Source organism: Neofelis nebulosa, chromosome 4 (genome assembly GCF_028018385.1).
Source record: "Neofelis nebulosa isolate mNeoNeb1 chromosome 4, mNeoNeb1.pri, whole genome shotgun sequence".
NCBI classification, from domain to species: domain Eukaryota; kingdom Metazoa; phylum Chordata; class Mammalia; order Carnivora; family Felidae; genus Neofelis; species Neofelis nebulosa.
The window spans coordinates 42,436,570-42,464,554 of NC_080785.1; the positions used below are offsets into that span (position 1 = coordinate 42,436,570).

At 42.2% G+C, this 27,985-nt stretch overlaps 1 protein-coding gene and 1 long non-coding RNA gene across 8 annotated transcripts in view; one reads left to right on the top strand and one right to left on the bottom strand.

Moving 5' to 3' along the window:
• ELMO1 (engulfment and cell motility 1) overlaps positions 1 to 27,985 on the top strand; it is a 538,367-nt gene that overhangs the window by 485,322 nt on the left and 25,060 nt on the right. For all 7 annotated transcript variants that reach the window (XM_058728689.1, XM_058728687.1, XM_058728686.1 and 4 more), the window contains 3 exons: positions 7,586 to 7,749; positions 18,580 to 18,692; positions 27,839 to 27,946. In XM_058728689.1, coding sequence (XP_058584672.1) covers positions 7,586 to 7,749; positions 18,580 to 18,692; positions 27,839 to 27,946 — 385 coding nt within the window. The remainder of the gene's footprint in view (positions 1 to 7,585; positions 7,750 to 18,579; positions 18,693 to 27,838; positions 27,947 to 27,985) is intronic.
• LOC131510970 (uncharacterized) lies at positions 155 to 27,914 on the bottom strand. Its single transcript, XR_009261275.1, has 2 exons — positions 27,809 to 27,914; positions 155 to 2,483 (listed from the first exon to the last, which is right to left on the bottom strand). It is a non-coding gene; the product is annotated as an uncharacterized LOC131510970 (long non-coding RNA).

Consider the following 27,985-nt stretch of genomic DNA (forward strand, 5'->3'; position numbering starts at 1 on the left):
TCTACTCTTCACAGACCAGCCTTTTCCAACTCAGCCTGGGAAAGGAAGCCCAAAACGATCTCTCAAAACCTAAGACAGCATTTCAAAGCCACGGACTTTACTTTTTAGACTTTGTAAAAGTGCACTTTGAAAACCATGTTAACAGTCTTATAACTGTGTTAAGGATGTATTTGTTTAATTCTACAGATAAAATGTAGGAGCCTAAGAATCTTTGGCATTAAACATATCAACCATTATTACAGTCTGCAAGATACCGTGTTAAGTACTAGGGACCACAATACAAATAAGGAACAGTACCTGCCCTCTAGGGATTTACAATCTAGTTGGAGAAAGGTACACCAGTAACTGACTTATCTCCTTTAATGGGATATGGCACGAATTGCCATTGATGCCACACTGAAGGCTGAGAAGTGGGGCTAAATGTTTGCTGAGACCAAGCTTCTCACATTTAGTGAGTGCTGGAATCATTTGGAGGAGCTATTGAGAAACCCTGATTGCAGGGTGCTACTCCTTGAGTTTCTGATTCAGTAGATCTGGGGTGAGTCTGAGAAGTTGCATTTCCAGCAAGTTCCCAAATGATATAGATGTGGTCTCGGAACACTCTTTCAAGGATATTTTATTGTAGGAGAAACCTCTGATATAAGTCATTTCATTCTCAGAAGGCAAGGGAGCATGACATCATATTTGTTGTGTCTCTAATATGTTCTATTTGGTGTATTGAAACAATATCTTATTTCGATTTCATGATAACCCTATGAACTCTGAACTATTATTTCCACTTTATAGTGAGCAGACTAAGGCTTGGGAAGGGAAACCCATGTATGGTCCAAGGTACCATAAATGGTATGAGGCTTTATCTAAAGAACAACACCTCGACAAATTCTAAATGATTAGTATTTATGGTTTACAGATGAGGAAACTGAGTCTGGGAGAGATAGACTGTCTTGGAAAAAGTCACAGCCTGGCTTCACAGTTGTGTATTATGAGAAGTAAGGGAGATTATTCCTTTTCAGAAATACCAAATAAAAGCTGTGCTATCTAATTAACAATAGGTTTACAATCTATTGGAAATATGTATGAACCAACCCCCCCAACAATGGAGTCTCAAATCTTTAGACACTTCACTTCCTGTTTCTTCTTCCCCTCTCCATTTCGTGGGCTTATTTTTGTGGGCTTTGCAATGAGCATGAGGGAAGGACTGAAAGTCTCTGTCCCTGAAAGTCACCTCAGGGAATATACACTTGTTTCCGTCAGACTATTTTTGGTCTTACATGGGCATAGACAATATCCGGGTAAGGTTATAACCTCTAGTACTCAGCCAATGAGGAACCAAGGGAGGGACTTGCATGCTAGGAGATAAATTGTCTGCTGTAATTGTCCTGAGTGTGCATGTCTGTCAGTCCCCCATTTTTGCAAGAATGTTGATTAAAGCCTCGTTTCACTGTGCTCTGAGTCTCCATGTCCCTCCTTTGATTGGGTCTGTGGGCTTATTTCTAACATGTATGTTGGGCCCTAAAGGCTGAGAAGCCATCCTGCAACCAGTAGCATCCATTTGCTGAAAGCTGTAATATGGACTCCAAAAGCATATTTTGTCTAATGTCCGACCCATGCACTCCCTCCCTCCAGCCTTTGCTCTTGCTGGTACCTCTTCCTGGACTTCCTGCCCCTCTTCTTCCCTCAGTAACTCCCATCCATCCTTTAAGTCCCAGCCACAGTTGTGTCTTGGCCTTGCAGACTTGCTGACATCCTTCCTCACCCCAGTGGCAACAGGGATAATGGCTCTTTAGTAATGTTTCCCCAGACTCCTCTCCAAGCAGAATCTCTCCCAATTTTTGTATGCGTCCCAACATACTTTATAGTATTGAATTTCATCACACAGCCCCCAAATCCCCTGGTGACTTATCATTAATTATAGAAAAAAAATTCCAAATTTTTCATCTTAACCAACAAAACCACCCACTGTCTGGCCCAGCCTGACTTTCAGGCTTACCTCACAGCCCTAACTCACTTTTCCAACTAAATGAAGCCACCATACACTCCTCCCCACCCAGGGATGTCTTCTTCTGTCTCCAAGCGTTGGCTCATGCTGTTTCTTCCACCATTAATGGTAGCTCCTTCTCTGCTTCTCATCATGTCCACATCTGGTCCCTCCTCAAGCCCCAGCCAAAGTCCTGGTACTGTGCTGTCAGCCCATCAGCACTTGAGAGGGACCAAGTATTTGAGGAATGAATGTCTTGCCCTCACTTCACTGTGACATTACTTCCTCCCTTGGAGGAGGCAAGTATGTACATGTCTTATCCACTTTCCCAGACTGGGTGCTCATTCGACACAAGTCTTCAGATGTCTCACGGTGCCTTGCACATTGTTGGTGCTTGAAAAACAGTTGTTGAATGAACGGATGAATAATGCTGGATGAAGATTGTGGGTATAAAGGTGTGGTCAAATTGGTGATTAGACTAGGAGCACAGGGAGGCTCAGGAGATCTGGGAATAAAACACAGGAGCACATTTCAATGTACAAAAGGAGCACAGTTAGATTATCAGCATGTTTGATTCTAGTTAGAGTTCCCCAGCCCTTAACACCATTAACCCAACCTTCCAAGGAGCCCAAAGGTTTTCTCCATTTGATGTACATGTGTCTTATGGAACTGCCACTGCTTTTGTAACATGTGACATTATCACAGAGAACATGTGCCGGAAAAATTCCAGAAACACACCACAGGCACAGTTTGACCTTGATGAAATAATCGGTCAATAGCAGTAAGTGAATGCAGATTCTAAAAGCATGTTTTGTTTGCTGTCTGTGGCAAAGCATATTCTGTAATTAAGAAGTTTTAAGTTCATTGATTTGCTAATGCCTCTGCTACACCATCTGTGGGTTTTCCAAACAATGATAAAAAGTTTGATATTTTCCGAAGAAGACAGAGTCAAACGTGTGGTTGTGAATGTCTTGATTTAAATTGCACACATAGAGCATTCATGGAGACTTGACATTATTAATTGTAGCCTTTGTGGAAAGTATTTTGCAAAGGAATAGAGAGATATTTGATTTATTTAACTATTTTGTCTCTTTAAAAAAATCAATGACATTTTTCACTGGGGTCATTTTCCTTGGCACACAGAGTGACCATAGAACTTCTCAGGGCTGGTGCCAAGCAAAACTGTGAAGTAAATCAGGGAAAGCCAGTCTTTGTCTTCCCTAACCTCTGTTCTATGCTATATACATACCAACCACTTGCACCCCTTTTCCTGGAGCCAGGTGCCCCTTGGCTTATCCTTATCTTTTTTCTTATCCTATCAACCTACTCTTAGGAAATGGTCTGTGTTTTCTTTTAAACTGAAGCATAAGTGATTGTTGGGAATTTAAAAGATTGTACCACTTATGGATTCTTACCTCTAGCAAAAGATCAAAGTCTTAAGCTAGAGGAATTGAAACTCTTAACAGTAGATTTTAAGCATAAGATTGAAGTAGGAGCTGAAGAATTTCCCAGACCCCCGTAAGGGATTATCATCATTTCCATGCAAAGGTACAACCGTGTGCATATAAATGAGGATGATTTTTAAAACGTATTTCTTATTAAAGCACCTTTGTTGTTTCTATCCAGCTTCCTTCTCCTACTTTTCCCCAGTCTGGGCAACCTCCAACCCATAAGCTGGTATTCCTCTTTGACTTCATTATATGTATTCATTGAGATCTTAAGTTGTAAGTGACAAGAATTCCATTCAAATGGGGGAAAAAAAGGTTCACGTAACAAAACCAGCAAATGTCAGGATTGAATTAACATTATGGTTGAATATAATTTAACCATTAGCACATTCTCTCTCTCTCTCTCACACACACACACATACACACACACACACACACACACACACACACACACACACACACCTTTCTTCTGTCTAATTTGAACGAAATTCAGTCTTAATATCTCCCATTCTTCCTGCATCTTAAGGGACAGTGTTGTAGTTGTCAATTTTAGGGGAAAAGAGCATGCTTCAGTTCTGCTTCACATCAAGTCAGAAGTCTGGCAAGGATGCTGATTGGTCAATTGAGGTCACATGCCCACTTAGTAGTGTAATCATTGTGTCTAATCATATGTGGTCTGGTGACTGTCATCTCTGTGACAGCCTCTTAAGAAATGCAAGAAGTAGGAAAATCCCCTGGCCCTCTTTCCTTATCTATAAAATTAGGGAAGTGGAGATGTCTCTAAAACTTCCCCAGCTTTAACCTGATTCTATTTAAAAACTGCTTCTTCATTTTTGGTATTCTAATCGCTCTTAGTCTCTCTTACATGTCCTCTACCTCCCACATGAGGGTCAAATAACATTGGAAGATGATAATTATCTCCTTGGTTTGACTCTGAGTTTCTCTAAATGGGGAAGGGGACAGACAGCTCCTGTGATGCCCCTCTCGTGAAACAGCAAACTGTTATAGTTCAACCTTGACCAAATTTAACCACCATTTATGCCACGTAATATAAGATGGTCACAATTTTCAAAATTTGTCAAGCATCCCAAATTTAACATTTTTCTTGAGTAAAAAAAGCAGCAGATCAGGTGGAAGGTCAACTGGAAATTTTCTTTTATGCCATTATGCTGGGGGCATGAAACGATGCTTATGTAACTGGCTCCAATTCAGATGCAGCCCAGGCTCAAAGGGGTTAATTAGGTGTCATGTTCAGGTTATTCATCTCTTCCCACAGCATTGAACACCCACTCCTCCCTGTCTGCCACCAGAGACCACCAGTCTGTCTTCTCTATCACATCCACACTTCTATTGTAACAATTATTGCCTGTGTCCAATGTCTAGCTCTTATTACACTGTTAGTTTACAGAAGGCAAGGGCCATACCTTATTCATCTTTGAATTCCTAGTGCCTCACCCAGTATAGACACATGATAAGTATTCAGGGATGTTTGTTGTATTGACTTTGTAAGTAATGCTTCTCAAGCAACTTTGTAATAATTGCTTCAAATCAATATCGTCTGCTTTATGGTAAGCTGGTAACCAGTGGAGTTAGACTGCATGACCCAGCCATGGTCCTAGAAACTCCCATGAATCAGAGTCCAAAAGGATGAGAATAAACTGAGGGTTGATGGGGAGTGGGAGGGAGGGGGGGGGTGATGGGCACTGAGGAGGGCACCTGTTGGGATGAGCACTGGGTGTTGTATGGAAACCAATTTGACAATAAATTTCATATTTAAAAAAAAAAAAAAAGGACAGTTGCCTTCATGTCTTTAAACCAGTGCTGTCACCAGCAACCACCCCTCCCCTTCATAGGGCAGCTGTGGCACACAGGGCCTCTGTGGTGCCTACTGGATAAAGCAGATTCATGAGTACATGACAGAGATCTGTCATCCTCCAAGTTTTCTTCTGTAGTTTCCTGAAATTTCCTGCCATTTTGTGATAAGACACTACCTCCCAGAAAGTCCTCCTGAAAATGCAAATATGTTACCTAATGGAGGTTCTTCTCATTGTGAACTTGGGTTCCTAAATGTCAGAAGCATATAAGGAAAAGTGAGGGTTGATATAACTTGAAAAATAGATAGATTTGTTTTTATTCCTGTCACCTATGACTCATCTTCTCTTCAGTTCAGCCATTTTCAATTGACTAAAGGATAATATGCCTGACCTGGGATCCCTGGAACATGGGGGCACTGAAAGCAGTGGGTCAGCAGATGAGTAAAGAGTAAGGACAGCTGGCATACCTGAGGTAGGGGACTTATGTCCTTGGGGTCACCTGACTTCTGGTGGGAAGCCCCCAGGTTTTCCTGAAGGCCATTTTAGTTCCACTATCAAGGAGGATATGCTACCTCCCAGTGTCTTCTAGACCCCTGCAGGTCAGTGAACAGGTCCTTATGTGGACAGGACAGCTATAAGAGAGACATATATTTGGAGAAAGAAACCTGAGCAGATTGCTTAGCAACCCACACCATCAAAGAGCTCAGCAAGTACAAGGAGCTGTTAAGTGTTTAGAGGACGTTTTAGCTGCGTAGTATTTTCTAAGGCGGTGAGATTCTCCCATCACCTAGCACTCAGGCACATTTGGAAGTTCAGGTTTGCCACAATCTTTTCCATGCTGTAAAACTGTTACCTCTATTATAATAACACTTGATGAAAATGTCATCTTGGTGTAGGACTAGTCAGTGAGCAATTACCAAGTACCTATCATGCATCACTTATTCAACAAAGAACTGATTAGAAGCCATAAAGAATATACTGGGATCACGTTCATAGTGATGAAGGCACACACTTGGCACCCCAGGGCTGTTCACCATCAAGTGCCTGCTGTATGCACCATACTGGACTGCTTGGTGCCATTGAACTCAACTAGATATGTGTAGCCTTGGATAAGTCCTCCATCATTCAGTCTCAGTTTCTTCATCTTTAAAGGAGTGGTAATAACACCTATTCTGCTGGATTGGAAGGAAGATTAAATGAGATGATGAATAAAAAATCTGCCTGGCACAAAATCTAGCATATAATTGAGTTGCATTTGTGATTTTTTTTTTTGTATTTTTAAGTTACATATTGACCCCAAGGATGGTGGCATGATTGGCAGTGTAGTAGAGTGTTCACACCGTAGGGTTCAAATCCCAACTCATCCACCACCAACCAGTCAGAGGATTTTGAACTAGTTACTGAACATTTCAAAGCCTCAGTTTCTTTATATCTAAGTAGAATGATGATCACATCTAACTCATAAATTTGAGTGGATTAAGAGAGAGAACATATATAATGCACCAGCATAGTATCTGGCACATAGTAACTACCTTGTCAATGGTAACAATTGTTTTCATTTGCAGTAGAGGATAAAAAAAGAAGCAGGGAGATTACTGCAAGTGTCTTAGATGCCTCTGTGTTCTCTAGTCTTTCCCTGCTTTATAAATTCTGATGAAGATGAATCCACATTAATGGAGGCAATGTTTAATTGCCTCCTTGTGGGCTGGATAGCACATTACCATATTCTTTTTTTCTTGAGGCTTCCAGTGGGATATGTCTGTTCTATTTAATAGACTTCTTTTTTTTTTTTTTTTTTTTTGTGCCTGGCTCAAGAAGGCACGTGTGCATTTTCAAATCCCTCATTTGTATGAACACTCAGGCCTTAACTACATGGGGAAAGCATTCTGGGAAGGGCAAGTGTGAGTATCGTTTCACGTTCATTTGAACCGGTGCCAACCAAACTTCCACAGTTGATTGTGTCTCAGTGATATTCTTCCAGAAAAAATAATGGTAATGCAGAGTCCTCGCTGCCTCTTGGACTTCTTTTGCTTTTCAAGTTTGCGTTGTCCGTGGTGTTGGCTTCAGCACAGACATGTAATATATCGAGCAAATGAACCACTCCTCCCAGCCAGGCCTCTCATCCCCAACCCCAAGTTAGTCCATCCATCTCCTTCCTTGTGGTTCTACAGGTACAAGACAAAGTTGAAGATGTACATCATGGTAGTCTACTCTTTGGAAAAGCACTCTCAAGGTTTGGCAGAGAGTGCAAGTCAAGGGAGGTAGGGAGCCATTATCTCCGGAAGATTTTTTCCAATGGGCAAGGACGGCCCCCAGGAAAATTATGGTCTTCCTTTCATCTACAGGTAATGCAGGTGGTGAAGGAGCAGGTTATGAGAGCTCTCACAACCAAGCCTAGCTCCCTGGATCAGTTCAAGTGCAAACTGCAGAACCTGAGCTACACCGAGATCCTGAAAATCCGCCAGTCTGAGAGGATGAACCAGGAAGATTTCCAGTCTCGCCCGATTTTGTAAGTAACCGCTGTCCTCTGTCTCCTCGAAGGCTCTGACCCAACACTTCTGGTCTGAAGGCCTGTCGTGGGCTGTCTCATGAGATCCTTACAGAGGCCAACAAAAGACACTCCAGGCAATGTCAGTTGGGTTCCTCAAGTCTCAGCAGCTCCCTGAGGAAGGAAGGCTGGGCAGGGCCAGCTGAGGGGAAGGCAGGCACAGTGCTGGCAGCAGGACCCAAACCAGGAAGTGGCCTGGTGACTGACGAGTCCTCTGAGAATTCATAGTCGAAAAGTGGGGGGGACCTTTCCTAACACCCGGGACAAAATTTTTTTGCCTGTGTAGCTATTCTCGGTAGGTCCCTTTGATTGACAAGAGCAAGGGCCACTGATAATTCGGGCAATATGAACACTGAAGTCCTGGGTGGAAGAGACAGATTGAGAGGAAGAGAGAGATCCACTTCTCCCTGCCCCCTCAGCTTTGCCTCGTGGCAGAGCATCGTGCATCACCTGCTTGTCCATCAGCCTGCAGGCCTGAGAAGGAGAGGAAGCAGGCCCTCTCGTTATAGGACTTTGCAGCACCAGTTGCCGTTTCACATACCTCTATCTTGGGGATGCTCTGCACCTTCAACACAGAGACTGTTTTGTTTTGGGTTTTGTTTTTTTTTGATTCATCTTTTCTTAGAACTGGCCTATTGATCTTCCCTTGTCTTTTTCTAAGAGCCAGGTCAGTTTTGTTACCCTTATAATTTATACAGAAGCAAACAGGAGAAAAGGCAGGGAGTGGTAAGGAAAGTGATATTTATTCTCATTCTTCCTGCAGAAGACTGGACACAGCTTCTTCTGAACTTTTGGTGAAGCAAACCTACAGTATAGGTGTCATTATGACATTAACCCTCTCAATCTCTGTCTCTTATCCTTTTTCTTTCTACCCCTCTTTCTGTCTTTTACTCTTAAATATTTGGCCTTTTTAATGCTTGGCAGTTTGCAAAGCAGCCCCTCCAGCTATTTCATTTCCTCACATCCATATGAAGTAGGTAGATCTTACTCCCATTCAAGGAGCAGGTATAGACCAGAGAGGTGAGGAGCCAGGACTTGAACTCCAGCCCACTGATCCCTCCACCAATGCTCTGTCCACCCCATCAGAGCTCCTTTGCAAAGTGCAAGACTAAGATGAGGTTTAAGAAAGTTCACAGGTCAGGGTGCCTGGGTGGCTCAGTTGGTTGAGTGTCTGACTTCAGCTCAGGTCATAATCTTGTAGTCTATGAGTTCACGCCCCCTGTGCTGACAGCTCAAAGCCTGGAACCTGCTTCAGATTCTGTGTCCCCCTCTCTCTCTGCCCCTCCCCCACTCACACTCTGTCTCTGCCTCTCAAAAATGAATAAACATTTAAAAATTTTTTAAGAAAAAGAAAGTTCACAGGTCTGAAAAGACAATAGCCAAGCTGTCTACTATGTGTTTATTTTCAGGCCCTAAGAAGCACGGTTAGAGGCTGTGGAGCGGAACTGCAGATGTTAGTGAGGGTGACATTAGGTGGCAAGGGAGAGAAGTGCTTCCTGAGGGTCTTTGGCTCGCATCGTGAGACTTGAATCACACCTGCATTGAGCACCAGCCAGCTGTGCAGCAGGCATTGCCAGGGCTTTGCCACTGGTCCTCAGCCAGAGGGTCCAGTTAGTCCTGCCAGAAAGAAAGCCCCTCACACAAATGATTGACCCCTCAGAGACACAGTTTCTTATTTGCAGAGGGGGATAATTCTGCCTCACCCCATCCCAGGGCCTACAGTCCTGAAATGTTGGATTTCATAAGGTTTGTTTCAGCGGATGTGTAAACACGAGGAAACTTATTTTTTGACACCAATTCTTAAAGCCTAAAGGGAGACTTTAAGAGACCACTCAGTTGAGGCCGAGGGATTCCAATTAATGTTTGACCATGACTTTATTCTAAGTAGAAATGTTAACCGCATGTGAAGTGTGAATCCTTTGCACCTGTTTTTGGCTTCATATCTTTATCTCCTGAGGCTCTGCCCATGACATTCTGAAGTATTCTCTTGATTACAAGAAGCCCTTATCTTTACATTTATTACATAAGGGGGAGCCATACAAATATAAAGGAAATCTTGGGTATGTATATAGCTTTGGCAGCATCATTTGGCCACAGGACTGAAAAGCACTGCAGCTCACTAGAGCTCTTGGTATAGTTGCAATAAGTCATGAAGACTTGTCAGAAACTAGCAATTTAAGTGGGGTGGAGCCCATGAACCAGCCTGATCATTATCCTGGCCTCTGAGATGGGCAGTTGGCAGCCAGCCTCCTCCAGCTTCTCGTCCAGTGATGTTTTGTCTGTTGAGTGACCAACTAGACAAGAACTCAGTGTGGGATTAGAGGAAGCCTAAAAGCTGCCAAAATGGCTCGGAGAACAAACTCAAGTCAACAGAGAGAAAGTCAACACATGTATGATTGTATTCATTCATTAATTCACATAACAAATATGTATCAAATGACTCCTACCTTCTCAGCTCTGCCCAAGGTGATGGGGACAGGCAGAGAACCAGAGGCACTTGACCTCCCACTGTCCAGGATTGTGAAACTGGGGTTGCAGGGTTACCACAGACTGGGCTTGGTTGGAAGAAGCACGGGTAGGGGTTGTCATGAGAACATAGAGGAGACACATCTCACCCAAGCTCAGGGATTAGGATATTAGAAATTTAGAACTGAAAAGCACCTTCAAGGTCATCCAGTTTAAACTTTTCATTTTGAGGACTGGGACAATGACTTACCTGGGGCTTGACTGAACCCTACTGGCCACACCCTCACCAGCCTCTTGACCCCCGTAGTGCGCCCCCCCTCACCTGGTCGCCTCTGTGACTATCGCACACAACACGGTGGCAAACCTAAGTGCCACAAAGATGCTTTGAGGCACACATCCCATTATTATAAAATGTTGATGTTTCCCGAGAAGAAAAATGCACACCCTGTATGAGCAATTATTTAGGGGGGGGATATTCAGTGGGGTGAAGAAGCTCTGTTCTATTTCTTAGCTCTTAACTCATTGTTTCAGAGAGGAGATATTTGTTTTTCTCCACTTAGCATGACTTTACAGGGACAATAAGTCCATCCACACAATTAATCCGAGTTAATGGATATAAAAAGCTTGAATAGTCCAAAAATAGGTCATTTAACACTACATTGGGGAGAAGAGAGGCAGGGATAAACACCAATGAAGCATAGTAGCAAAAGGTAGCAGATCCACACCCAGGCAGCTAACAGATCTGGAATCAGACTCCAAGGCTACCACCTACCAATATGGCTCTGTAGACAAGTTACGTAACCCATCCTAAGCCTGCTGTTGTTAATTTCTAAAACGGAAGATGATTAAAGCGTATACATTGTTGCATCGTTATGTGCATGACCTAGTTCTTCAAAAGCATTTAGCATATGCCTGGCACATAATATCCACTAAGAGAAATGTTCACTCTTACCCGTCAGCTGATAACCAGAATTGAACATGTGGTCACACTGTTGAAATGTAAATGATAAAACTGACACTATGAATGTCTTCGTATGTGCCTCCCCTGCCTTATCTCGGAAGATACAGGAGAAGTATAGGTAAGAAAGAAAAAGTAAAATCAAACAGAGCCGGAAATAAGGCCAATGCCTATCCTGCATATCTGCCTCCTCACTAAAGACTGGCCACAAGCTTTGCTCAATGCTTTCTCTTAACCAGTGCCGGTAGAATGGTCTGGTCAGTTACACAATTTTCAGTGTTCAGTGCACTTGACAAATACTTATCAAATGCCTGCCACATGCTGTTCTATGTGTTGGTGATTCAGCAGTAAAGAGGACTTAATTCTCACCCTATCGTGATTGTATTGTTGTGGAGAGAAACAGACAATAAACACAGTAAATAAGATGATAGCATGTTAAAAGAGGATAAAGACCACGGGGATGGAGAGCTGGAAGTTTTAAATAATGTGGTCAGAGTAGATCCCTCTAGTTGGGATGGTAACATTTCAGTAAAGATGTTTAAGGGAGCAGGCTATGTGTGCATTTAGGAGAAGAATACAGCAGAGAGAACCAACAGTACAAAGGCCCTGAGGTAGGAGTAGGTCCGGGTGCTCAATAAAGAAGGCCAGAGTGGCTAGAAAAGAGTAAGCAAGGGGGAGAACAATAGGAAGTAAGACCAGAGAAGACACTGGAAGTTGATATGGAGGGCCTTGTTGGGGAGCCATTGGAGGGTTTTGAGCAGAAGATTGGCATGCTCTGATGTGGGTTTCTAAATGATCCCTCTTGCTACTATATTGGGAATGGACTCCAGGGAGGCAAGTTTGGAAACAGAGAGATCAGTAAGGAAGTTACTTAAATAATCCAGGAACAAAATGATATAGATTAGATAGATTTTGAAGATAAGAAAGGTATTTCCTGATTGATTGGATGTGCGGTGTAAGAGAAAGAGAGGTGTTGAGGATGAGCTCAGGGTTTTGTTTGGGCTGAACAACTAAAGGATAGAGAGAGTGGAAGATGTTAGCACAGGAGGTCAGGAGTTCAGCTTTGGACCTGTCAAGTTTGAGTGTCTGTGAGACATCCAAATAGGCAGTTGGATTGATGAATCTAGAATTGAACGGAAAGGTCCAGGTTGGAAATACAAATTTGGGAAGTTGTCAGCATAAAGTTGCTATTTAAAGTCCTGAGTCTGTAATATAAAGAGCAGAGGAAGTACAAAGACTGAATTTGGAGGCCCTCCAGTGTCAACACAGACAGATCAATTTCCATGAAACACACTGTCATTCAACCCACCCAAAGTCTTCACAGAGCCATGTTAGATCAGGGGTCAGCGAAGCATAGATGGCTCTTGGGCCAAATCACACTCACTCCCTGTTTCTGTAAATGCAGTTTCATTGGAACACAGCCACGTTCGTGTGTTTACATACTGACGACTTCTTTCACTCTGCTATGGCAGAGCTGAGTAGTTGCCAGACAGTGTATGGCCCATGGAGCCTGAAATATTTACTACCTGGCCTTTTACCGAAAAAGTGAGCCAACCTCTACTGTAGGTGAGCGCTGAGTAGCAGCTCAGTAGGGCAGACCACAGGTGCAGGGGGCATCGCACCAGTCTAGTGGCCTCACTGGACTCATACCTAGGATCCTCTTCCAGAAACATGCTGGACTTGGAGTTGTCCTTCACACATTCATTTAACCTACCCCCTTTAATCATTCTTCCTTTATTTATTTACAAGGCCTTTAAATAGAATAAGAAGGATATCTATCAAAGCAAAGGCAGTGAATCCATGACCTTGGCCTCATTCACCCCAAGCTGAGAATTTCAAACCCCAAATCTAGCCCGTAGTGTTGTTGCCTGGATTATTCTGAGGTCAAATCTCATCCACAGACACACCATGTGGGTTTTACCTATGTTTTCCTAATTTGAATGAATTTTATAGTAACTGAGTCCCATTTGCACGGAAAGAAGAGGAAAATCACTTAGAAAACAGAAAAGTTGTCCCCTTTTTCTCATTGTCCATTCATGTTTTGGAGGCCTTTGGGGTTCATAATAAGGAAAGGCTAACTCTTGCAGCAGCAGATTCACTCATTCCAGTGGTCTGTCTCCTGGGGCTGGTTCCATAATGGAATGTGTCATGATGAGCACATCTGGGGCTCACACTAAGATGTCATAAATCATCAACTAAAATTACTCGGAAGTACTTTCACTTATTTCCTCCTTTTAGTCCTCTTCTCTGCATCTTTATCTCCTTTTTTTTAATAATTGAGTTTTAGCCTACCAAAACTATTCTTTAAAGATACATCTTAACCTAAAAATCAAAGAAATTCCCAAACCCTCTCTCCAGTGATTTCTTCATCCCGCAGTACAGTCTTGTCCTCTCTGCCCCATCGCCCTGACTTGGAAGTCAGGAGCAGTGATTTATTGTTGTGTATGACTGCCCTGGCAATTCCCCCACCTTCTTCTCCCATTCAGAGCAGGGTTCATCAAAGCTGCAATATACTAAGTCCATTTTACAAAAGCTGAGCATTGATAATAAATAGCTTTAGTGATCTGAAAGCCTGAGATGAGACCCTGGAGGCCTGCACAGGAACAGCTTTACAAATATACCAAGCTGTATTATTAGGGATGAATCTCCATATTATGCTTTATAAATGCTCAATTGGAACAGTATCAAATGACAAGAGATTTGAAGCCATTTGAGTTTAAAATATGTATTAGCAGAGTGTACTGGCATACCCCATTAGATAATGGCCAGATCCTTTGATGTAACTTTTTAAATTTTTTTCTAAGTTTATTTATTTATTTTGAGAGAGACAGGGACAGCATGAGTGGGGAAGGGACAGAGAGAGAAGGAAAGAGAGAGAGAATCCCAAGCAGTCTCCACACTGCCAGTGCAGAGCCCCTTGTAGGGCTCAAACCCATGAATTGTGAGATCATGACCTGAGCCACGACCAAGAGTCAGACACTTAACTGACTGAGCCACCCAGGCACCCTGATGTAACTTGTTAATTCTCTTTTTCTCACATATAAATAGGAGCAGTTTGTATGCAGAAGATTTAAGTTTGTACCCCTATTCCACACTTAACCTCTGTGAACTGTTTCTCCACCTGTAAAATGGAAATACTGCCCATTTACTAATGACACTGATGAATATTCCCAAAACATGAGCAATTTTGAGAGAAAACAGGAAGGGGATGAGCTAAAATGGGACAGGACACTAGCTGCTCATAGCAGACACTTACCCAGAGTGAGTGCCTTCCCCACCCGTGAACCAAACACCGTGTGGAGACAGCTTGCCTACAGTCCAGAACAGGTCCAGAGTTAAAATTGAAGCTGACAGATATGTGAGCCTTGACTACAGTGAAATATGGCCACAAGAGAGGTGGCCTGAGGAAAGGAGAGAATATTATCAAAGCAAATTCAGTAATACCTTGTGTTCCTGTCCGGTGCTTATAGAGCATTTGCACTCATACTGTGTCCCTTGTGAGTCACAGCAGTTTCCCAGAAAAGATTCTTATCCCCGTTTTACAGATGGGGAAGCTGAGACCTACATGAAAAATGAGTCATGGGCAGAGTTTAGGTTGAAACCCTAGTTTTCTGAGTTCTAGATCTATGTTCAAATCAATACTTCACCTCTACTGAGGGTTCTTCCTGCCCAGCATCAGCTAGAACAGCTCTAGCTTTACCAGACTCAAACACTAGGGTGCTACATAAAATTTCACATGATAAAAAAATTATGCTCTTTAAAGAAAGATTTAGAAGCCATTGTACTCTTTCTGATCTCTTTATGGCATAGTACATCTAAAACAACTTTATATTAGCCCTACACCGATGCAAATAATCCTTAATTTATCCCATGATTGTCCCAATCTCTGTAGGCTGGAGTCTGGGGCGATGTGTTTTTCCCATCTGTGAGACAGAACGGAATGCCTGTGGTTTGCCCAGGATATAGTGTTTGCTGTGGAATTAGTAATTACGGGACTGACCAGTAATGCTATTTGGTCAGATCGTAGATGTAGTCTATGAGTTTACCTGCTGTAGGGGGGAAATGTGACCAAATATTTATTGTCTTGGCAGAATCTAGTGAGTTTCTGCATGCATTTATATCTATGACTTGTGAAACGGAAGAAATTTCTCAGGAGACTTTGGTCTAGAAAAACGTCACTGAAGCGGATGGTGCTTTTGTGGGTATTCTGTAAATGTCAGAGAATCTATAGTGTTGTTATAACAGATAACCCCATCCACTAACTCTTAATAAATAATTCTCTAAAGCACCAACTTGGGAGATAGTGGGATGGTCGTGGAAAGATGCAACTTGCACTTCCCTGCCCCATCTGCCCATGATGCCCTTTCTTTTTCTTTTTGTTTCTTACTTTATTTTATTTTTATCTAAATTCAAGTTAGTTAACATATAGTATGGTATTGGTTTCAGGAGTCGAATTTAGTGATTCATCTCATATATATGATACCCAGTGCTTATCCCAGCAAACACCCTCCTAAATGCCCATCACCCATTTAGCCCATCCCCCACCAACTTCCCCTCTAACGACCCTTAGTTTGTTCTCTGTATTTAAGAGGCTCTTATGGTTTGCCTCCCTCTCTGTTTTTATTTTTTTTTCCTTCCTCTATGTTCATCTGTTTTGTTTCTTTAATTTCACATATGAGTTAAATCATTTGATATGTCTTTCTCTGACTGACTTATTTTGCTTAGCATAATATACTCTAGTGTCTTGCAAATGGCAAGATTTCATTCTTTTTTATCGTTTAGTAGTATTCCATTGTGTGTGTGTGTGTGTGTGTGTGTGTGCGCGTGCGCGCATGCCACATCTTCTTTATCCATTCATCAGTTGATGGACATTGGGGCTCTTTCCATACTTTGACTATTGTTGATGGCACTGCTATAAACATTGGGGTGCATGTGCCCATTTGAATCAGTTTTTTGCATTCTTTGGATAAATACTTAGTAGCGCAATTCCTGGATCATAGGGTGGTTCTATTTTTAATTTTTTGAGGAAGCTCCATACTATTTTCCAGAGTGGCTACGCCAGTTTGCATTCCCACCAAATGCAAAAGTGTTCCCCTTTCTCCACATTCTCACCAACGTATGTTGTTTCCTGAGTTGTTAATCTTAGTCATTCTGAGAGGTGTGAGGTGGTATCTCAGTTGGTTTTGATTTGTATTTCCCTGATGATGAGTGATGTCGAGCATCTTTTCATACATCTGTCAGCCATCTGGATATCTTCTTTGGAAAAGCATTTATTCATGTCTTCTGCCCATTTCTTCACTGGATTGTGTTTTGGGTGTCGAGTTTGGTAAGTTCTTTGTAGATTTTGGATACTAACCCTTTATCTGATATGTCCTTTGCAAATATCTTCTCTCTGTCAGTTTCCTTTTAGTTTTGTTGATTGTTTCCTTTGCTGTGTAGTAGCTTTTTATCTTGATGAGGTCCCAATAGTTCATTTTTGTTTTTATTTCCCTTGCCTCCAGAGACATGTCTAGTAAGAAGTTGCTGCAACCGAGGTCAAAGAGGTTGTTGCCTGTTTTCTCTGCTGGGATCTTGGTGGCTTCCTGTCTTACATTTAGGTCTTTCATCCATTTTGAGTTTATTTTTGTATAAGATGTAATAAGGTGGTCCAGGTTCATTCTTCTACAAGTCACTATCCAGTTTTCCCAGCACCATTTGCTGAAGAGACTGTCTTTTTTCCATTGGATACTCTTTCCTGTTTTGTCAAAGATTAGTGGCCATACATTTATGGGTCCATTTCTGGTTTCTCCATTCTGTTCCACTGATCTATGTGTCTGTTTTTGTGCTAGTACCATACTGTCTTGATGATTACAGCTTTGTAATACAGGTTGAAGTCTGGAATTGTAATGTCTCCAGCTTTGGTTTTCTTTTTCAACATTACTTTGGCTATCTGGGGTCTTTTGTGATTCCATACAAATTTTAGGATTGTTTGTTCTAGCTCTGTGAAAAAATCTGGTGTTATTTTGATAGGGATTGCACTGAATGTGTGGATTGCTTTGGGTAGTATAGACGTTTTAATAACATGTGTCCTTCCAATCTGTGAGCATGAAATGTTTTTCCATTTCTTTTGTGTCTTCTTCAGTTTCTTTCATAAACTTTCTATAGTTTTCAGGAGATAGATCTTTTACCTCTTTGGTTAGATTTATTCCTAGGTATCTTACAGTTTTGGTGCAATTGTAAATAAGATCGATTCCTTGATTTCTCTTTCTACTGCTTCGTTATTGTTATATAGAAATGCAAAATGATTTCTGTATGTTGATTTTATATCCTGTGACTTTGCTGAATTCATGTATGAGTTCTAGCAGTTTTTTGGTCTAGTCTTTTAGTTTCCCACATAGAATATCATGTTGTCTGCAAAGAGTGAAAGTTTGACTTCTTCCTTGCCCATTTGTATGCCTTTTATTTTTTCTTGTTGTCGATTGCTGAGGCTAGGACTTCCAATACTGTGTTACACAACAGTGGTGAGAGTGGACATCCCTGTCGTGTTCCTGATCTTAAGGGGAAAACTCAGTTTTTCCCCATTGAGGATGATATTAGCTGTGGGTCTTTCATATGTGGCCTTTATGATGTTGAGATATGTTCCTTCTTTCCCTGCTTTCTTGAGGGTTTTTGTCAAGAAACGATGCTGTATTTTGTCAAAAGCTTTTTCTGCATCTATTGAGCAGATCATATGGTTCTTTTCCTTTCTTTTATTAATGTAGTGTATCACATTGATTGATTTGCACATATTGAACCAGCCCTGCAGCCCAGAAATAAATCCCATTTGATCATGGTGAATAATTATTTTAATGTACTGTTGGATTCGATTTGCTAGTATCTTGTTGAGAATTTTTGCATCCATGTTCATCAGGGAAATTGGTCTGTAATTCTCCTTTTTAGTGAGGTCTTTGTCTGGTTTTGGAATCAAGCCTCATAGGATGACTTTGGAAGTTTTCCTTCCATTTCTACCTTTTGGAACAGCTTCAAAAGAATAGGTATTAACTCTTCTTTAAATGTTTGGTAAGCAAGTCGGTTAAGCGTCCGACTTCAGCCAGGTCACGATCTCGCGGTCCGTGAGTTCGAGCCCCGCGTCAGGCTCTGGGCTGATGGCTCGGAGCCTGGAGCCTGTTTCCGATTCTGTGTCTCCCTCTCTCTCTGCCCCTCCCCCGTTCATGCTCTGTCTCTCTCTGTCCCAAAAATAAATAAAAAACGTTAAAAAAAAAAAATTTTTAAATGTTTGGTAAGCATTTAAAACCACGGAAAGTCCTTGGAAAGTCATGCCCATGATGCCCTTTCAACCAACCACTGTTCTCAAGGCATGCTATGGAATATATGTTTGTCCTTCACAGGGAACTAAAGGAGAAGATTCAGCCAGAAATCTTGGAGCTGATCAAACAACAACGCCTGAACCGCCTTGTGGAAGGGACCTGCTTTAGGAAACTCAACTGCCGACGGAGGCAAGGTACTGTGTTTGGGACCACTCCACCCTCAGCTAGGGTGAACCGTGGCCCACTCCATGGGGTGTCACAGGGCACGGGTGCTAGTTTACAAGTAGGCTGTGCAGCCTTGTACTCAGAACAGGAATAGCAGTCCAGGTAAGATTTGACTACTGATGCATACCCAGAGAGAATCAAAGAATTACCAGAACACCCATGGAACTGTTGTTCAAGAACAACTAACATGTACTGAGCACTTACCATGTGCCAGGCTCTTATTTTAATGCATTTCATTCTCATGGTAACCATAGGTAATCCTGTGATTATGCCCAGTTCACAGATAAGGAAACTAAGGCACTGAGGAGTAAGTAACTTACTCAAGTAAGTAACTTGCTCAAAGAGCAACTTGCAGAAGAGCAAGGATTCATACTCCAGCAACCCTATGGCCCTTACTTTTAATGACTCACTCTGCTGTCAGGAGAGCTGGCACCTAGTGTTGGGTTTGATCTTGAAACTTTCAGCCTGGATGGCCCTTATTCCCAAATCCCAATACTGATTCTCTTCTAGATATAAATTACTTTATTTGGAGATGCAGGTAACAGTGAACCCAGATGGGATAGAATCAGTTTTGATAATCTTGCAAGAAGAACTTCTATTGACAATTCTTGCAAGAATTGTCTCAACGAATTTTAATCCAAAAATATCTTGTCAAAATGGGTGCCATTAGAGTAGTTCCAATAGGTGGGAAGCACTTCCAGCTGTTTTTAGGGAAGTGAAGTCCCACTGTTTGCTTTCTTTTTCTTTTGACAGGCTGCTGACTGAAAAGTCAAAGTACTCCTATCATATTGTCCTACAAAGAAACAGAAAGTAAAACTGAAAAATAAGATCTGGGGAGAGGTGAAGAGATTGAGGGACAGCCAGGAACAAGCATCAGAATTAACAGTTATACCAAGAACAGACACCAGTTACGACCCAGGAGAAACTCTGGCAGATCTTTTTGAAACTCAGTGGATGTTCTGCTCAGACACAGAGCTCACCCACTAATGACAAACATTATTTCATGTTTTTGCTGAGCCCATCCCCGTGGCCCTTTATTTAAATGGCCTTTGTGCTGAATGTTGAGTAAATTCAAAGTATTTCGAATATTACCATTAAAAATCATATTAAAGAACTTCCAACGGCGGAACTTCCTTGAGGAGTGAAAATTCAGGTTGTTCCCAGAGACTGAAAAGCTATGGCAGTGAGCTTCAAAGGGGGCTTCAGGGGAGAGGACAATGGGCAGAATAATAATAAGGGCTGAGATGCAGCTGGTGCTAAGAAAGGCTCACTTTGGGAGAGCCGTTGAAGAGGGCATTTCTTGCATTGACATCTTTCTCACCGCATCCCTCACGTTGGACATCTTCCTATTCCAGGAAGGTAATGTGGCATGGTGGTGAGGACAGGAGACCTGGAGCCAGATGAAATGGGCACAGTCCTGCCTCTTCTCCTGACCAGCTGCATGACTGTGGGCAGTTTCTCCATCTGAAATGGAGCTAACAAGGCCTGTATCCTGAAGTTCGCATAAGGAGGGAGGGTGATCATGAATGTAGCTCTTAAACAAAGGGTAGCTCCTACTCTTCAGGGAGATGGTGTAGGAAAAGAGCAATGAGCTGGTAGTGAATAGACTTAATTCTAGGCTTCCCAACTCTAAGTAACCAGCTGGGTGCCTTTAGGCAGACACATGACCTCTCAGGGCTACAGTTTCTTATCTAATAAGTGAGAGAATAGGACTAGATGATCTCTTAGCCCAATTAACCAGAGAGTCAATTCCATGCCTGATTTCTTCATCACCTTTGAAAAACTCAATAGTCAGGACATATGCTCCCATAAGATGATTTATAAAGCTTTTATGTACTCAGCTTGGGCAAAGGACATAGAAGTGGCAGGAGGAGGGGAGAAGTGGCACATAGACACAAACCATCCAATGCCTCCACTGATGTTCAGCTAGGATCCTCCAGAACTTAATTCAAAGAAGTCAACATAACCTTCCAGTCTACTTTGCCATGAGTCTTCCCTTTTTAGGGTAAAATTATTCTAGTGGACTCTAGAATAATCCTGTTTCTAGATATAATAATGAAAGTTTTTTGCCTAAAGAGGTGTTAGTCTGTTATCTGAAAATTTGTCCAGTTTTCTAAAAATGACTTCACTAATGAACGAAGAAATATTAGCACCTAGATTATAAATTCGTTAGTTAAGCTCCCTAGGGAGCCTGGCCATCTGTGTTTAATATAACATCATCCTTCTGGATGCAGAAAGGAAGGCCTTTTGGTGTTTGGTAAATGGATTTAAGCACAAGATCCACATTCAGCACAAGATCCTAGTCTGATGACTAGGTCTGTGTGCTTAAAAGTAGGGATTCAAAGCAGACTGTGCTGAAATTGGTTTCCTATCACCCCATCAAAACATTCCATTTAGATTTACACAGATTAATGAGGATATGATGTAAAATCATTTTAATCCTTTGAAAGAGGTGTACTTCCACAGGAGCTCTCAGAGGGGAGCAGCCATGTGGCATCACAGCTTAAAGAGCAAACACGCGGTGAAGGAATGGCGGCCGCACTCCCTTGAAACTTGTCCAACAGTGATTTGGATATAGATGAGTTGATTCAAGTATTAACTTTATAGGGGAAAATATGAAAGAGTTTTTTGTCCCACAGAACTGGAAAGTGGAGAAGCAGACAGAGTCCTTTACCACACTGTTTGGCCAGAAGACCTGCGTTAATACCTACCCATAATTCTACCTGCCTCAGTCACAGCTCTGCTACTTGGTTAGACTGAGGTAGATATTCGCAAATCTGGGTTTCCTGGAATTCTGACCACATTAGAACCGCAGTAAATCATGTGAAACACATCAAGCTGCATTCTCATGCCTGCTTCCCCACTCACTAGCTGGGTAGTCTTGGGAAATCCGCTAGATCGCTCTACGTTCCTATTTCCTCATCTGTCAAAGGATGATGGTTTCTACAGCTAACAGTTATAAGGGTTAAATAAAATCCTGCATCTGTAGCACTCAGTGTAGTGTTTTACACATTGTCAAACATTCATTAGTGATAGTTATCATTAATTTTAGCTTGTAGATCCTCAGAATATAGGTTTTTAAACACAGATGGTAGATTGGCAATGGATATCACATGCCAACCTCACTCCATTCTCTTCCTACCACAGAGTATGGAAGGCTCTTGTTCAGACTGCTTCACAATGAGATAGATTGCCTTGCTTCTGCAGGAGACAGTTCGGATGAAACTCCAGAAGTTGTTTGTGTTAGGGCCATTATTTGCATCATGAGAATCTGCAGGATCAGAAACTGCTCCGTATTTTCCTTCGATTTCAGAGATAGAGATTAGGGTCTTTCAGAATCACTCATGTTGCATCGTCTTGCCAAGAGCCCAGGACTACACATTGTTGTGTCATTTCAAGAAATGACAACATGAAACTTTTGCTTCTCATTGAAAACACTGTCCATTTTGTTGGCCAGCATCCCTTCTCTAAGCGCTAACATGACAAACTTAATTTGGAGCTCAGGAGTGACCAAAACATGCCCCCCCTGCCAAGGAATTGTCAGACTTCCGCACTGCTGCCAAGGGTGATATACCTTACGTTGGTCTTTTAGCTCACCCAGAAAACCTAGTGGCAAGTGGTCTATTCATGCACAGAACCCCTGTAGGAGCAGGCTGTTTCTTCCACTGTCCTTGATTGAAATTTTCTTTTAAGGCTTAATTAAGCCTTATCATAACTTATTTTTCTAACAAAAGGGGAAAATAAAAGCATATTTTCAAAGGAAGAAAATCCAATTGATTTTCAGGGACAGAGCACATTCCTGCAGATGAGAATAACAGATAATCATTGTTCTCGAAAGGTGGAGGGACCAGTAGTAGACAGGAGGGTTACCATTAACTGGAAGAACAGGAAGATACTAATATTTGTGAGCCAGATCTGTGAAAGGTGCATAAGTGGATATCTTATATATGTTTTACTCATATAATTATTAACATTACCTAACAAAAGAAGAACAGGGATCCCTAAGGTTCTTATAATTCGGCCAAGGCCACTTAGATGATGTGTGAGGACCAGGTGCATAGCCCAGGTCTGTTTGACTCCAAAGTGCAGATTAGGCCAAACCATCTTTAAGAGGATTTGGGGCTCTGGAGTCATCTTCTGTTGTGAAAGGAGACAGCAGTCTCTAGGGAGGCAGAATTCTGAATCAAAACACCTGTCTCTTTCTGGAGATTGGTGAAATGAGGAAGATTTGAAAAGCAGGATGACCTTTGTCTGTATCTATATTCATTGTCCTCCTTTATTAGACCAATAGAGGAATCTTGTATCTCATCACCATTTCCCTTTAAAAGCATTGCTGAAGTCCCTCGTGTTTTGTGACTTGGAAAGCTTCAAGCCTGGGCAGGAGGAAGACCTGAACACATTGAAGACGTTGCACATTTTAGGTTAACCTGAGAAAGCTCCAAAATCCTAAGGGAAGTGCTCTAAAAATTTATTCTAGTAAAGGCCACCTGCTTCCCAAACACAGGTCTGTCAGGATTCCCTGTGCCAGCAGTCACCAGCCAACTGGGGGCTTTGCACCCAAGGCAAAGATGTCCCCCTGAGTCTATGGCAGAGCTGACCTGCGCCTCCCTGAACTGCCCAGCATTTCACTTTCAACAGTGGTAGCTATTATTCAGCTTGCTCACCTCCCCTACGGTCCTACTGGCCAGCCCTAAACATGTCTCCAGCCTTGATGATGAAGATAGATGATCAGTCATACTGTTGGATAAAGCTACCTATGGCTAATTTAATTGAAATTTAATAAAATTTAATTCTTCTTTTCTTATTATTGGATAAGGATCTGTGGAGTATTTCCATCATTACAGAAAGTTCTATCAAGCAGTGCTGCAAGAATTACAGTTGTCAGTGGTTATTAGCTCTGTAATGATCTATGTGACATTGGGAATAGCTTTAATCAGCCCTGGAGACCTTCTTAGCAGGCTTGTGAGCTCTGAAACCAGCTTTCCTCTCTCATCCTTCACACACACACACACACACACACACACATGCACACGCATGCATGCATGCACACACACACATACAGAGACAGACCAAGAAAAGGAAGTACAAAATTGTCTCCAAATTGTCAGTTTCTGAATTTGGGGAATGAAGAAATGGCTATTAATGTGCTAATACTCATAATTGACTGGAAGACCTCTATATTAACTCCTGTTTATTCTTTAAATGCTAGTAAACAATCTTTGATAATGTTCTCACTGCCTCCTGCTAATTGCTTCTAATGACATAATCCACTCATTCATTGCCCAGAGGGATTGAGGAACTAGTAACATCATGCTGGGCTTTGAAAAGAAATACACATTTTTCTTACCATAAAAGAAACTGCAAATCAAGCTGCTGCTGCCGGCTGACACTGAAATCGTCTCACGCGATGAGCCGGTGTGTTCGCTGCTCAGAGCTGGCAGCCCTGTTGTGCTTTACGGCAGCTCCACCTTTGAGACCGACATACACACATTATGATGCCTTGAAACCTTCCCAGAACTAATGACCCCAGCCTTTATCCTGAGGAAGATACTGGCACAGTATCCACCCATTTGTTTATGAGTCAAAACAGCTTCCCCAAGCCAGTTCAGCCCCTCTTCCAATATTTTGTCATCCTTCCAAGATTTCCTGTTTGATGGGGAGCAACAGAGCAATCACTTAGGTTGGTGACGTACCGATCTTTTTGCTCTCTACCATTGCAGTAGGGGACTGAGAAAGAGGAACTTCTAGAGGATAGGAGGGGAGTTAGCCAGAGGAAGGAGGAAAACTAGAGGAGTGTGGTATCCTAAAAGTCAAGAGAATTTAGGCCTCCTGGAAGGAGGACATTCTGTCAGTTGTGCACCAGCTATTGTTAAGGTGGGATTCTGGGTAGCCTTTTGGGTTCCTTTGAAGCAGATGTCAACGGCAACTTTGCAAAGATGGTTGCTTGGCCTTCAGGAACCCTGACAGACAGCCACGGGTCTGTCTTCGTTTCTGAATCGAAGCGTATGTTACACAAGAGACCTTCCCTGTCCCTGTTTTTCCTTGCAGTATGGCCAGAGTCCCTGAGTCCCTGTCCCTACTTCCCAAACCTGGGAAACAAGTGTTTCTACCATGTTTCTCTTATTTGCCGCTAAGAACTAAGGGAGCCCGTTGCCCTAGAGCTTCTTGGCTTTGTCTCTCATTGTCTGCCTTTCACCCTAACAGTTTTTGTGCTGTACCTAATAGAGTGCTGCATGTATTGTAGGCATTCTGCAAATATTCACTGGATAAGTAAACTTCCCTTGAAAGTATATGCAGCAAAAACTTTTGAAGTCTTACAAACGAACACAAGTTGTGCATTTTACTTCACAAGATATCTGGTTATACCACTTAAATTTTTTAACACTCACCAGTATATTGAGAATGAATGATCTTTGATCTTTGATTGCATCATACTGGCCCTTGGGCTTTAGGTTCCTACCATTACCCTTAGAGTTTATCCCAGCTTAAGAAGCCAGGGATCCCTGGAAAGAACCAGTTGGGACCTTATTCTAAATAAGACCTGTATATCCCAGTGCACAGCTAGCTCACTGACTCCTTGCTGGCTTTCTGTCACCCTTCAGTTGCTCACTTAGCTAAAAATTGCACCGCCAAGGTATCAGGGGAAGAAAGCTTCGTAGAAAATCTCTCCAGCTGGCTTTGGACAGTCACCGCAGGCTATGTAGGCAAGGTGAAAGTTCCCTCTGGGGAGGAGGAACCTCCACAGCCTGTCATTCAGGCTGAGCACTATTGCCCCTGAGCACTATTGCTACTCACGGCCAAAGCATGGCCTGCTCCCTTGGAATTCACAGTTCCTATTGTGAATTACATATCCGATTCCCAAATGTGTTCTTCATGGAAAATTGATGATTACATGTTTGCCTAATTGAAATGACTGTGAATTATTCAGGGAATAACTTTATTCTCTGCCTTTGAAATACTCTCCCAGGAAAATGACCTATGTTGTATGTATGGATATAATTTTGAAAATTGAGCAACGCCAGATGTTTCCCTAGCCAGCAAATAACTTTTCCTTTCCTCCCAGATTTTTCCAGCAGAGTTCAGATTCTTTTAAATATGTGGATTGCCATATTATGAGTACATTCAAGAGTTCTCAAACCCTATTTATAGATGAGGAAGATAGGAATCCCAAAGGTGTTTTGCTTTTGTAGATCAAGTTGGGGCATTTTCTTTGTTCATTGTGTGGCTTTTAGTTCCATTTTTAAATCTTTCTTTTCTATTAAAAGAGTCCTAGTTAAAATATAAGCTTTGCAGTGAAGGCGATTTTAGATAGAAAAACCCTTTCTTTAAAATGTTGTGATAGCTTTCTAGTCAGAGCAGTTTCAAAGCAATACATGTTTGTAGACATAGTAATGAGGTGACTTGACCAAGGCCGCCATGTTTGCCAACTGCATCATTGCACAAAGGGGCTTACAGGTCATAGATGCTTTCAAGGTCGTAGATGCTTTGTGCCTTAAGCATTTTGACCAAGTCCCCTTGGGTCCTCATTTATCAATTTAACCAACACCAACTGTGCAACCCCCATGTGCCAGGCACTGTGCCAAGGGATTGGGACAGTGCAATTATGAAGACAGTGGCTGTCATTAGAGAGCTCTGGCTTCACACTGTCCAGGCTCATGAGTATCCTGAGTCCTCTTCTTCCATCAGTCATTGTTAGCAGTACACCTGCGAGGGCAAGTTGCCTAGGGTTTGTGGTAAAGAAGGGGAAATACTAAGATGCTTAACATGGGGGCACTAATAATCAAAGAAGACACTGGGGCATCCAAGAGGATGAGGAGAGTTCCTTCAGCAGTAGTAATCACAGAGGGCTTCCTGGAGGAGGAGGCATCTAAGCACAGCCTTGCTTGAGAGCTTCACAAAGATTGCTGTCACAATTTAAATTTCTTATCTATAAAAAGTGTTTTTGCCTCCCCCCTACCTCTCAGGCTTATTCATTTTTATTACCTTGGAACACAGAGGAGGTTAAGTTGAGGGAGTTATTTGTAAGTATGGTCCTAAGACCCTGGTCATGCCTAGTTCTTTATTTTTGTCTTAATTTTTTTATTTTTTTATTTTTTGAGTTTCAGGTGTACAATATAGTGATTCAGTACTTCGTATATTACAAAATGGTCACCACAATAAGTGTAGTTACATGTGTCACCATACTCAGTTGTTACAATACTACTGATTGTTTTCCCTGTGCCATACATTACATCCCCATTCTTATTCATTTATAAAGGGAAGACTGCACCTCTTAATCCCCTTCTAGTCATGTCTATTCAGAGGACTACACTCTAGGAATTAGAGAGGAGATGATTGTGAATATCCTCATTCTTTGGATAAATCCCTGAATCATTTAGGTTATTTCCTCATAAACTCCACCCCTTATGTGTATCACTGGCATCCTAAAAATCCATTTGTTGATTAATTTGCATGTATTAGCCCCGGGCGGGGTGGGGGGGGGGGTTCGGTATAGCAACTAAGATGTGGCACAAGTAAATTACCTCAACAGTTTTAAAATCTCGGAGAGGAAAATGGAAGCAGAGGAGTTCCAAGAAAGCTGCTTTTTCTACATTTCCCTCCCCACTTTTGCCAGACCTAAGAGGATAGGGAAGGATGCCCATAGTCATTATAAATACTGATGAAATGACGCTCTGGAAGCCACCACCGCAGAACACCTGCTGCCATTATGCCTGAAGGATTTAATAACCTCCCCAGTGGTTACCCAATGTATTTTAGTCAGAACAGTGCTAACTAAATATCAAGATCAAGAGGCCTATTGCCCAGGGCTCTAAAATTCCTTCCTTCCTGAAGACTTAAAATTTAATGTTTATTTATTTTTGAGAGAGACAGAGACAGAGACAGAGCACGAGTGGGGGATGGGCAGAGAGAGAGAAAGACACAGAATCCAAAGCAGCCTCCAGGCTCCGAGCTGTCAGCAGAGCCCGACGCAGGGCTCGAACTCACTGACCGCAAGATCGTGACCTGAGCCGAAGTCAGACACTTAACTGACTGAGCCACCCAGGCGCCCGGGATGTCGATACTTTTAGAAATCAGAATCACTTACCTTATAAATTTGTGTGTTTTTTTCCTTCAGACAAGTTTTGGTACTGTCGACTTTCACCCAACCACAAGGTTCTGCATTATGGAGACTTGGAAGAAAGTCCTCAGGGAGAAGTGCCCCACGATTCCTTGCAGGACAAATGTAAGTGGCTCTCCTGTGTAAAGAGGACTGAGTTTGGGT